This window comes from Madurella fahalii, assembly GCF_045866475.1.
Source record: "Madurella fahalii IFM 68171 DNA, scaffold_1, whole genome shotgun sequence".
NCBI classification, from domain to species: domain Eukaryota; kingdom Fungi; phylum Ascomycota; class Sordariomycetes; order Sordariales; genus Madurella; species Madurella fahalii.
This window is the reverse complement of record NW_027263971.1, coordinates 5,592,301-5,604,341: the sequence shown is the minus strand read 5'-3', so window position 1 is coordinate 5,604,341 and position 12,041 is coordinate 5,592,301. Positions and strand designations below refer to the sequence as shown.

The 12,041-nt window shown below is 56.1% G+C and overlaps 4 protein-coding genes and 1 non-coding gene across 5 annotated transcripts; 1 reads left to right on the top strand and 4 right to left on the bottom strand.

The window, feature by feature from the left end:
- Window positions 1–603: 603 nt before the first annotated feature.
- MFIFM68171_01708 (uncharacterized protein) lies at window positions 604–2,342 on the bottom strand (the record flags this gene model as incomplete). Its single annotated transcript, XM_071057130.1, has 2 exons — window positions 604–1,973; window positions 2,297–2,342. The coding sequence occupies 2 exons, from the start codon at window positions 2,340–2,342 to the stop codon at window positions 604–606; spliced, it is 1,416 nt and encodes a 471-aa protein (XP_070913231.1).
- A 1,769-nt stretch (window positions 2,343–4,111) lies between these two features.
- Window positions 4,112–4,492, bottom strand: MFIFM68171_01707 (uncharacterized protein; the record flags this gene model as incomplete). The annotated part of the gene is made up of 1 exon (XM_071057129.1): window positions 4,112–4,492. One exon carries the CDS (start codon window positions 4,490–4,492, stop codon window positions 4,112–4,114), a length of 381 nt encoding a protein of 126 aa, XP_070913230.1.
- A 2,398-nt stretch (window positions 4,493–6,890) lies between these two features.
- Window positions 6,891–9,182, bottom strand: MFIFM68171_01706 (uncharacterized protein; the record flags this gene model as incomplete). Its single annotated transcript, XM_071057128.1, has 1 exon — window positions 6,891–9,182. The coding sequence occupies one exon, from the start codon at window positions 9,180–9,182 to the stop codon at window positions 6,891–6,893; it is 2,292 nt and encodes a 763-aa protein (XP_070913229.1).
- Window positions 9,183–10,978: 1,796 nt separating this feature from the next.
- On the top strand, window positions 10,979–11,631 carry MFIFM68171_01705 (uncharacterized protein; the record flags this gene model as incomplete). Its single annotated transcript, XM_071057127.1, has 2 exons — window positions 10,979–11,059; window positions 11,119–11,631. The coding sequence occupies 2 exons, from the start codon at window positions 10,979–10,981 to the stop codon at window positions 11,629–11,631; spliced, it is 594 nt and encodes a 197-aa protein (XP_070913228.1).
- Window positions 11,632–11,839: 208 nt separating this feature from the next.
- On the bottom strand, window positions 11,840–11,910 carry MFIFM68171_t10. The gene has a single exon. It is a non-coding gene; the product is annotated as a tRNA-Gly (tRNA).
- Window positions 11,911–12,041: the final 131 nt, after the last annotated feature.

The following is a 12,041-nucleotide window of genomic DNA, read 5'->3' as shown; positions in this document are numbered from 1 at the left end:
GGCTGTGACGCACCAGAAACAGAGCGGGCGGGCCCACGCGATGTTGCGGGACTCGAGGCCAATGTATGCGCTGGAATCTCCGGAATGGCTCAACAGTAACAATTGTTACCTCTCGTCCGTGTGGAACGACGGCACGGTCCCGGGATGTACGGTCCTTTTGATCCACAGGCCAGGGCCAATCTTCTGATGTCATCGATCTCGACCTCCCCAGTCCCGGAATCGTTACCCCACCATTCGGTAGGCCAAACTCTCACCGGCATCGACGTCATCTTCGTTGCCGGTCAAATCGCCTGTCGATCGGCGTGGGTTCGATAAAACAGCGTAAAACACCTTAAATCCCCGATATCCGAATGGGTGGGAACCCACGGGCTTCGGATTCGTATATAGCGCTCGATGCATCCCACGAATTGCATTCTGAACAGCAGAACGCAGCCGGCTGCACGGCCCACTCTTGATTAGGACGAGAAGGGCTTGGACGAACAGCGTCTGACCAAGAACTGGCGGCGGGAAGAATGAAAAGAGGGAGCGAGAGAGAAGGGGAGAGGCTGGTCCCAACGCATTCATTGGTCAATTAATCTTCATATTTCCCGACCAGCGGGCACGCTAATTCTCTCGCATAATCTTCTCCTCGAATCCACGGTAATTGTCACTCGAGACCCCCAAAGCCCGCATTAGCTCTCGGAACTCGCGCCCGCGCTGAGTACCAGGCGTCTCTCCGAAGTCTCTGGCCGTCTTGTGCTGGGCCCGATCTGCTTGGTGCAGCAACAGACTCAGGGCCGCCGCGAAGCGAGGGTCAGCCTTCGCCACCGCGACCTCGGCGATGGTCCCGCAGATGGTCAGCCACCCGAGGATTAGGTCGATTCTGACTGATCCCTCCATAATTCGAAACTCAAACGTTCGAGGGTTGCGACGCGCCCGTTCGTCTTCTTCGCCAAACGCACTAAAATTGAATCCCAGCCGCCTGTACTTTTTCTCCTCGCCCGATAGCAACCGGCCGAGCTCGAGGTGCGACGTCGTCTTCCATATCTCGGTAACAGCTCGAAGCTCCGTGGCAGGCACCGCACCGCGAGCTTGAAGGGTGCTGGCGACTTGATTGTCCGAGATTCCGCTAAACTTGTTGGGCATTGGCACATTGTAGGGAGACGAGGACTGTGCGATCAGAACCTCCACACGTTCTGCGAGTCGGCTGTGCTTCCGCATCTCGAAGCCCCACGTATAGACGTGGTCGAAGTTCGGCGAGTTGGGGTCCCTGATAGCCCGCAAGATTGGCTCGGCTACCCACAGCAGCGTTCCCAGCCTCTTCAATGTCGACAGTGACCAAGGCCTGCCATCCATCTGCCCAAGGTGGATATGGACCTCGCAAGAACAGTTGGCAGCTAAACGGTGACTAGAACTCAGCGCGCTGAGGACCCTTTGCATACGGTGGCGGGTCCCGGAATCTTTGAGGCGCATCTTGGGCGAGCATATCTCCACCGGAACCCAAATGTATCCCTTTAACGATTTTTCTGTGCTCAGAGGTTCCGCCGAGTTCGCCTTCTTGACAATCCACGAGGACTCCCAGAAGTTCTTTTCCTCGAGATCTTCTTTCAAGATGGTGTGCATAGTCACGGCCTTCTCACCCGTCTCTCGGATTGTCCCGGCAATGCAATCATGAGCCTGTGCGAGGGAAGCACACTCGTCATCCGGACACAGCGCTTCATCAACGAGCCGCCCGTCATCCGGCTGCGGGTCGTCGGCGCCGCCCGAGAGCAACGGCAGCAACAGCTTCCATTCGAGTGCCACTGACATGCCCTCGGCATGGTCAACTGCCGTCTCTCGGGTGGCCCTGGCGTGATGCCCGGCTTCATCGTCATGAATGAAAGGCGCCATTCCCTGGAACGGAGATAGATCCCCCCGCACACGGATAAGGATGCCGGAGACGGTGGCCCATAGCCGCCGTCTCCCGTTCCACTTCTCGGGGTCGGGCCGGCCGACTGCCAAAAGCGGCAAGCATTAGTTGTTGATCAACCTACTGGATAGGGGCACCTTACAATGAAGCGGTGGTAGTCCGGGATCTAAATGTCGCGTAGACTAACTGCCGACTGCCGATGCTCTCAAGTCGCGGAAAACGCTTGCCAGCGTAAGGTGGCAGGTGCTCCAAGAAGTACGAAGTTGATGCCGGCGATCAAGTACACTGGCCGTGTAACGCGGGGTCTTCGTTACACAAGACAGGCTACGAAGAGCTGGACCGGCCGGATCGGACGGGTGTTGGGCAGCCACCATCCATCCATTCCCTCCTCCACAAGGAGCTAAGTACCCCTCCAAGGATGCGGTGTAGACCTCAAGATCGGGGGCTGAACCATTCCGTTGGTTCTCCCAAGATCCGAGGCGCTTGACTGTTTCGGGGTTGGTCAACACGCAATCGACCCCCAGGCATCGAGGCTTGCATAGCGCCATGCATGCCTAGCACATCACTAGACTCCCGCTACGCGCCGCAAGGCCAAGGCCCTTTGCTCACCGCATCTTCAGTCCTGCTTGCGATAGACGCTGGCAATCTAATCTCGCGCGACCCCCACGTCAGCATTGTGTACATTGCATGGCAGCATGGCAGCATGGCAGCATGGCAGCATGGCAGGATGGCAGCATGGCAGGATGGCAGGATGGCAGGATGGCAGGATGGGAGGAGCCAGGAGGCCAGGAGCCTGCAGCCGGGGGCAGTTCTCGATCATTGGTCCTTCCCCTCGGTCTGATGCCCGGCCCCACTACTCGGTCTTCTCTTGCGCCGAACTGCCGGTAAACTCGACGAAACCCCCCGCGGGGGTTGCCCGGTGCGGGGTGGTCCGCATTTCACTGTTTTCAGCCCTCACACGTGGACACACCCATTGCACCCTAAGCCGGAATTCGGAGAGCGCTGCTGCCAACCTGCTGTCCCAAGCCAAGCAAGCTCCTCTCCAGACCCTCCAACTAACAAAGCACCCCTTTTTTCCGGGGGCCTCGTCACTCCTGCACTTGTACGGAAATTTAATTACCACTAACTACAGCACCCACGGTATCCTGGCCGAGGTCTGCCGTACCTTTATGAGACGGGTTCCGTTGCCGAGCTGCGTTCTCTCGAGACGGGCGTCGAGTCCTTGGCCCGTTTTTGCCTCGAACATCGCAGTACTCTTTGCAAGATCTTGACGCGCGTATCCTGTCTTGTCCAACTCCTAACTCACTGCACGATATATGGACGATGACGCTGCATGCATCGCATACCGCGGTTGTTAACGTATAGGAATCTTATGGATCTTGAGCCGGAACACTTGTCAAGAGTCCCGCGCTAACAAACAAGCAAGAGTCGAACCGTATGCACACCGCATCGAAACGAGACAATATGTGGTTCCATCCCATGGATTGCGTTGTGATTGGGCCCCCGTTTGTCACACCTCGTAAGGACGTGTAACAGAAACCCCCTGGTTTTAGTCACTGCATTTATTGACATCTGAGTTAGGATCAAGTCTGCAGGGCACTAGACAGGGCAAAGATGATCAGCGGAAATCTACCGAGTTGTTGGCTTGCGCGATGGAGAGACAAGTTGTTGTGAATTCGCCTTTAAGAGGGGGAAAATTGAACCTTTCGTAAAGCAAGAGTCATATTCTCGGCGATACGAAGTATTAGATATACGGTAAGGGGCTGTGCCATACTTTTCGATATTCGCTACTTTCTATATTGCCATTCGTAGTGCTCGGTTACTTCCCAAGTCTTGGGAGCCTAACATCCAGTTTTCCAACACCGGCAACCAGAGTGGTCTCACATCCTGGGCCGACATCTGGTAGAATGACTAGTCTCAAATACTTTCACAATGGTACGAAGGATTATGGAGGTTCTGACAATCCCGCGGTAGCCTCTCATCGTGGCGGTTCGATTTGGTTGACATATGTACAAGCACCACCCCGGCGAACCTCTAATGGGACTGCTCGTACTGCTGTCCGATCCATTCAATAATGCACGACACTATCCACGTTGCCGCAAGAAACAGGAAAAACAAGCCCGTGAGTTTTAGGAAATAGGCAGCCAAAGCCTAATCCCGCAGGTGACGGTCCAGTCAGCTTTTCATCCTCGGCATCAACCCGTAGGCAGCGCGGGGGGGAAACTATCCCAAGGACAGGTCTGGGTGAGTACTTGCCTCGGTCCTCAGCTTCACGATATCCCTCGCCACCATCCTCGCGAGCCGGCTCGGGAGCGCCGGCGGCATCGCCTGGTACAGCTCCTCCTCGCTCATGTTCCAGATGTCGCTGCCCAGCAGGAAGAGGATGTGCTCGTACCGCCCCGACTCCTCCTGCGCCTCGGACGAGAACTCGCGGAACGTGCGGTGCGCGCGCCGCTGGAGCACTTTGACCAGCCATTCCGTGGCCTCGTCGGCCGAGGCGTCCCGGCTGGGAATGGTGGCGAGGAGGTGTTTCTTGCTGATGTTGTCGGACTTGGGCCTTGATTCTGCAGATAACCTTCGGCGGCGGGGCTGGGTGCGGTCCATGGCGGGTGGGGGATTGAATGGTTTGAGTTGGGGGGATTGTGCTGAGTATGCGGTGCGCCCGGGATACGTACTTATAGGGGCGCCGGTGTATTCGGCGCCGACCGCGCTTTGAGCGACTGGTTGTCTGTCTGTATTCTGGCAGAGTTCAATGTTTATGACAACATCAAGAGCATCGTATGGATGATATGAGGCGATGCTCTACAAAGGCAACAAACTTGCGGTGGGCCGTGCAGGAGGTTAACAAAGAAGATACCAAAATTCTACTTCTTTAGTAAACGGAATATTGCTGCCCAAAAACGGAAGTGTGTATATCCGGTCACGGACAATGTCTCAAAGAGCCCATGTTCCATAAGTAACCCTGAAATACGTGCAACTTGAAGCTCTAGATGACAGGCGCCTTGGGCAGCGCGGGCAGGAGGTCGTCATAGGATAACCCTAACCCTATATTTCTATAGCATTTAAACATGCCCAGCCTGAGCCGCATCCCTCATATCTCGATTTCCTTCCCAATTCCTTTCCTCATAACATTTATTCCGGACTGGCGATGACGCTGCCTCCAGGAAGCTAGACTGTATCGGACAGTCCCATCGCTCCGCGGTTCAGTGCGTATTACCTTGACCGGATATGTTCTACACCTCTCATGAGATACTTAGTTTTTACCTTTTGATCACTCCGCCTAATTATTTGTTCTAGTCATCCCTCAGCCTTGGGCACAATCTTCGCTCGTATCAAGGCGGCAGAGTAACCGTAGAATGGTCGTACTGAGAGCGGCACTCCGTGACGATTCCATGATGGCTGCAGCTCCTGCTCCAACCATTTGCGAAAGATGCCGGAAATTCGCGATTCTGGGTTGTCATGGTCTCTAACAGATGACCAATTGATGGGCACTTCACCTATTAATTGCCGATACTGCCTATTCCTTCGTGACTCGGTCAAAGCACTGTGCGGTGGTCTCCTATTGGAGCAAAAGCCGGAACTTTGACTCTTCATAACGGTGTCGGCAAAACATGCTGGTATGCTTGAGACGACGATCCACGGCTCTTATTGCATACAGATTTACACTCTTCCTGGGACGGCACTTACTAACATAGAACCGTCCAGTTACCCGTACTTACCGGTCCCGTTCGTGAATGATCATAGGCCCCTGTCGGAACCCAAGATTGCCCGGAGCCCTCAGTGAGATCAGTCGCCACAGCGCATCCCAGAGCCGTCTCTCCTTTATTAGGCGGCGCCTCAGGGACTACCAAGAAGGGCATACAGCTTGCTCCATTGCAAATCGCCCATTTTAGCCATCCAGATTGCTATCTCTAAAGAACAAAACGGGACAACTGCAGCTCGTGGAACACGACCAAGCGCCAGAAGACGTCCGCTACGCTGCGTTGAGGTATTGCTGGGGAACATCGGGATTTCTCAAGGCCACCAAGGGGAACATTAGCCGCTTGAAACAAGGCTTCGATATTTCAGACCTGGGACAAACGCCTCCCGGCATCACTCCATGATAGCGCTCCGGGACTGGGCGCTAGAGCCGAAAGGGATCGACCCACTCGGAGAGGTCAAGAGCGCGAGCGTCACCCTATCGGGATTCGTGCACAACGCCATCGTGACCTACGACGAGCACCTCGGGCGGGATAGGTTCCGGGTTGGCATCGCCAACCGGACAGCGGAGTTGCACCAAGATACTAACCTTGAAGGATTCCATGCAACGGACCCAACGGGCAATGTTGGTGGGCTGTCTGTGCGAAGCTCGACACAGGAAATAGGCCTTAGTAACCAGGAATGGAACCGGGGGTGCCGTTATGTCCGCAATATGTCTCTAAAGCGACCCCTCCCGTGTAACGACGTTCCTTATATTGGGGACGTCGCCTAACGATGTTACGAAATTGGAAAGAATCGGCAGTGCCGAGTTTCTTCACAGCGAGAAACGGCGGGAGCAAAGTGATGGTAGCGAGGAATGGCTGAATGAGATCACAGATCTACGGCATCGACGAGTTATCACGATAGTATAGCTTGAAAGACACGGTCTGGGCCGTGGCCGGAATTGAAGCGGGCACAGGAGTGTGGGTAGCATGGATATATGAATTCCTTTCTTCTATCGACCCTTAATGGGACGTGACCACCGCGTCCCAACCCACGAACGACCGAGACAGTTTCCCAGCTATGAACATTAGCCCCAAGGATGCCCATGTGTCAAGAGTAGTAAAATCCCCGCCGTACTCCTATAACAAACGCGAAAGTTAAGCACGACAGATATAAACAGACCAAACACTTAACCCACCATTCCGTCGGCATACAAACCATAAATACACGAATGCAACGTCAAATTTACCAGCCCTTTAAAGACGAAGTAAGAAGCAAAGAAAAAGGCCCAAAGAGAAAAGAAGAAGGAAAAAAAACGAGATCAAGGAACCCTCTTCCCGCCACAATCCGGAATTCTGACCCCGTCCTTGAGATTCCGATTGACATCCATCAGCCCCCAATGATCCTCCCACTCCTTCCCCTCGGTATTGAAGCTGACCTTCCAGGGCTCATCAAACGCCTCGAACCAAAAGTACTCGGTCCCGTCCTCGAGGGCGCGGCAGACCCAGTCCTCCATGAAGACGTTCATCTCGTCGATGCCGGCGACGGCGCGGTCCGGGCAGTCCGTCTCGAACTCGTTGCCGCAGGCCATGCCGCCGTGCGACGGCCAGCCCGTCTCGGCGATGATGTTCATGGACGCGTCGGTCTTGAGGAACGTGCTGGTCTTGTTGCCCCAGAAGTACATGGTCCAGTCGGCGGCCGTCTCGGCGGGCTCGCCCGCGAAGAAGGGGTGGATGTTGGCCATGATGGCGTCGCTCTGCGACGCCAGCGTCGCCGACCACTTGTCGCCCAGGTCGCTCGTCGCCACGGGCAGCGACGCCAGCCCCCTGTCCGTCATGTTGCGCCGCACCTCCTCGAGCAGCGAGCCCAGCGCCGTGATGGTCATTTGCTCGCGGAACAGGATCTCGTTGGCCACGATGACCCCCTTGAAGTATTCCGTGTCGTACGTTTCGAGAATGTCCCACATCTGCTCCAGCTGGCGCGAGTTGGTGGTGGCGTTGGCGTCCTGCCATACGCCGAGCCAGATCTTGACCTTGCCTTTGAGGTTGAGCTGGTCGACGGCGTGGATGAGCATCTGGGTCTGGTTGCAATCGGTGCCGTAGAGACGGACGGTGCTGGTGAGTTGTGAGAGGATGGCGAGGTCGCGCGTGATGTTGTTCTGCGAAGCCGGATTGTGGATACAATCGGGGTATTGCGTGTTGAGCGGGGTGTAGTCCATGCCGGGGAAGACCTTCCGGAGGTTGGGGTTGTTCATGAGGCTTTGGATCTCGGCCGAGTTGATGTTGAGATCACCGTTTGCTCTCGTGTCGCCTTCAGCGGTTGAGATATCGCCCTGGGAGCTGCTGCTGCTGCCGCTGCCGCTGCCGCTGCTGCCGCTATTGCCATTGTTGTTGTTCTTGAAGACAATGCCAAACAAAACACCGAGGATTATTCCTGCGAAGACAAGGGCGGCAATTGTGAAGATGATGATGAGCTTCCACTTCCTGCCCGATAACCTTGAAGCTTTGGACGCCCCCCAACCAGCCTTTTCGCCGCCCGCCATGGCCAATGCGCTCCCCGTGTATGCACCCCCTCCTCCTGACCGGCCTGAAGCCCCATCTCCGACGGCGGCGTTGTTGACCGGCGCGTATTGAGTGCTCAAGCTGCCGCTGCCGTTCCGCCCGACCAGGCCACCAAGCACGCCCCCGGCTGCCACTCCGCCAGCTACTACGCCGCCCGCGATCACGGCGCTGTTACGGTCCCGGTGGCTGGACCCGAGACTGAGCATGCTTGTTCGCGGTCCTCTCCTCGCGTACTCGAGCCCATCGTCGCCGTCATCTTCGATCTCGTTAGGGTCGACCGCGCCTAGACTGGGATTTGGATGGCGCGAGAGGTTTTGGTAGGGGTCGTCGGTGTAGATGTCGTTGATAGCCGCGTGCGGGCTTCTTGAGGGCGTCCTCTGCCCAGGCGTCGCATACCCGGCGACAGCGGCCGAGGCATTCAAGCCCTGTAAGCTAGTGTGTGAAGTCCCGTCGGGCGGCGGATAGCCGCGCGGCACCAGCATCCCTCTCTCGGCATAGCCTTGGCCTGGCCCCTGGCGCTGGTATGGTGGTTGTTGCTGGTAGTAGGGGTCGTGGATCGCGTTGAGGCCGCTCTCGCGAGCGTTCTGCTCGGCGATGGATAGAGCTATACCCGCCATGCCTCCTGCCGCGGCGTCGCTGAAGTTATCTGCCCCCGGGGTGACGGTGCTCTGTGGAGATGGACGTTGTTGTGTTTGTGGCGGATACGCAGCGCTGTGGCCCCAGTAACGTCCCCCTGATTCGGGTTGTGGAGATGATCGTGGTGGAGACACCGGCGATCCGGCATCCGCCTGTCCGTAGCCGTTCGATGATGCGCCAGTGACGGCGTATGGCCCTGCGCCCCGTCCTCCGCTCGGCGGTTCTTGGCCGTACCGTCTTTGGGCTCGGAGTCTCTCGAAGGAAGATTCAGGGTGCGGTCGTGAGGCGTTGTAGGGGTCTTGTTGGTAGTGGTACGGCTGCCAGTGCTGCTGATGGCGGGGAGAAGAGCAGATTGAACTTCCCAGAGGCTGGCGTTCAGCGAATTCGTCGTCGGAATAGTGCCGTGGCTGCGCCATATACAGCAGGTTGGCGGCAGGAGCGTCGCCAGGCGCGGACCTTGTTTTCTGGTCCCCACCAAAGCGTCGCAGCCTGTTTCGACTCGCGGGGCAGCCGCGTGTGCCTTTTTTTTATTTTGCTTTGCACTCGACCTGCTCGTTTGTCGCTAACGACAGGTTTCTGCGGGGAAATTGGCGCGGGTCGATTGCAACGAGTCGGCTGGTTTCGTGTCGAGCACAGGTGTGCTCAGCAGACCGATTCGTCTCGTATTTGGGGCACTTGGCTGTGCCCCCCCTGTTTGGTCGCAAACGTTATTCTCAGCAATCCCAGATCCTCGAGACCCATTTGTGGAAATGACGGCGCCGAGCACGGTCCCACGAAACGCTCGAGCTGGGCGCGGACACAGCGGGTCTTCGCAGATGCCGTCGTGAACTACTGGAAAATAATAGTAATAATAATGGACAGGAATCAGAAGTTGAAATAACGGGCGAAAGGCATCAAGCCATCAGGCCAGGCGGCCAGGACAAACAAAAAGCAGGGGGCTGCCAAGGAGGGGCTGCAAATGCCATATTGGGCGGCTGGGCCTTGGAGACCGGGGCTCTCTCTTTCTTGGGCAACACCACAGATCTGCTGTGCGCCCGCATCCGTCCATCATCAGCAAACCCCGAGCCGTCGGGACGCTACGGCTGAAGTTGGAAAAGGTGGGGATGGGCCCCTGATCCCATGGAACAGATTGGCTGCACTTGGTTGGCTGGGCAGCCCCCAGCCGCATTGGTGCACCGACGCCACCTTTTTTTGTGGCTGGATGCGGCAGCAGCCCACGTTGGCACCGTTCACAGGGGACTGGGTCCGGACCACCAACATCATCCCCAGCCGCCAAATGCGTCCGTCCGTCCCTTCCGTCATTGAAGACCAGCAATAACGGCGACGCCAGACACGAAACGGCATTGTCGGTGCTTCCGTCATTTCCATGGTGTTCATTTATTTAGCCTTGCCCTGGCTTTCGGCAGCGGAACCTCGCCCATTTTAGGCTTGGCACCCTCCCGCTTCCCGAGACGAAGCCCCGCCAAATTACATCATCCCCGCGCCGCCTTGATGAATCCCATTGATCCTTCATCAAGCCAGAGCACGGCCGCAAGACATCAACTATGCATTTCTACACTAGTTTCGAGCCAGTGGTCAATTATATATGAAGATGCAGACGTTCACCATTTGGCCAATCGCTTTCTGTGGCCATCCGAACTCGCTTCTAAGCTGCATTTTTGAGGGACCAGAACCAGTCTTCTTCCATGCCCTCCGCCTCGTACCTGGATTGTAAACAATGTCTCGAAAGTAGTATATCTAATCTACAAAAACAGCTATCTCCGATTGGAGTGATGTCGGATTCCCGGTCTATCCGTGGGACTTCCGACCAGGTCTACTTAAACGCCCTGCCAACTCGGATGACTCTGCCCATAAGGCAGGGAAACCACAAAGCGTCCGACATAGCAGTTGGCATTACCGTTCTATGACAGCGGATCATTCCTGTAGAGGGCGTACTTTTTTTTTATTTGCTAATCACGGCGAAAAGTGGCCCGCTTGTCTCATCCGCACATGTCTCTGTCCAGAATGACGCAACATCGCAGAAGGGCAACAATCAGCCTGACATCATAGATAGCCCATAACAATTAATTGGCTATTTTAATGCTCAAGATGCTTTCTGAGCTGTTTCCCCAGGCAAACAGTATTCGATATCAGACAGAGCAAAGGTATCCTGTGTCATCATCATCACTAAAAAACCTTTGGTCCAAACAAGCGCCGGAAACACACCATCATCATGTCAGCAAACCCCGATTCAGTCGTCAACCAGGGCGAGTTCCATTCCAGTGTGCCGCCTGCGAAGCAATCGACCGGAGGTGTAAGTCTTTCGGTAAATCTTGAATCCATGAACCGGTTTTCTAACACAAAAGACCACAGCATCAACTCGGACAACAAGTGGGCAACGAAGCAGTTGACGAGTTCCGCGCCCAAACCTTCCCACCCGGAACCGCACCGAAGGAGCACACTTACCAGCCCAACCCGGTCAACGTGACTCCCGGCCAGGCCCTCAACCCGGATATGGACCCATCATCGCGCACCTCGGCTCTCAGCATGCCAGGTGCTACCAGCCAGGACGTGCACAACCAGAACACGTTCGCCAGGCCCATGGAAGGCCAGGTGAGTCGCGAGCTGCACAACCAGATACCGGGCAAGAAGGGCGACGACAGGGCGCACGCGACGGGCCACCGCAAGAAGGAGAGGAGCGGTCTGGAAGGTGTGGGCGCCACGGCGACCACATCGGACGAGACGGTCGAGGGACGGGCGAGAGCGCTCGGAGCAGACCTGCCCGAGGGTGTGGAAAGGGGAATCAAGGGCAAGGGCCCCGGCGCCGAGGAGACAATCCCCGCTTCGGCGACCGAGGTGGCATCAGAAAAGAGAAGGCCGGCTTAAAATTGACGTTGAGTTGTCAAATGGGCGAGAAGATCTGAATAAGCGGCTGGAATTGGAAAATGATAAAGAGAGAAGAAGGCTATAACCCCCAAAATCGATGTATGCGTAGAATTTGTTACGATTTAAGAATGGGTGCAACTTGATGCCTTGCTCAGGCAAAAGGGAGGTGATTGACTCCACTTTCGAAGTGATGATGAAGCAAAAGCAATGCGTCAGCCGCGAATCGAACGCGGGGCCCATCGATGGCAACGATGGATTTTACCACTAAACCACTGACGCCGGCTGTGATTGTTGATAGCTGCAGCCGGGCAACGGCCCTACGAAGAGACCAGTCACTCCCACCGCTCCCCCTGACGGATGGCACGAAGAACCGAATTAATAAGGAATCGTCTGGATGCGAGGGGTGAAAT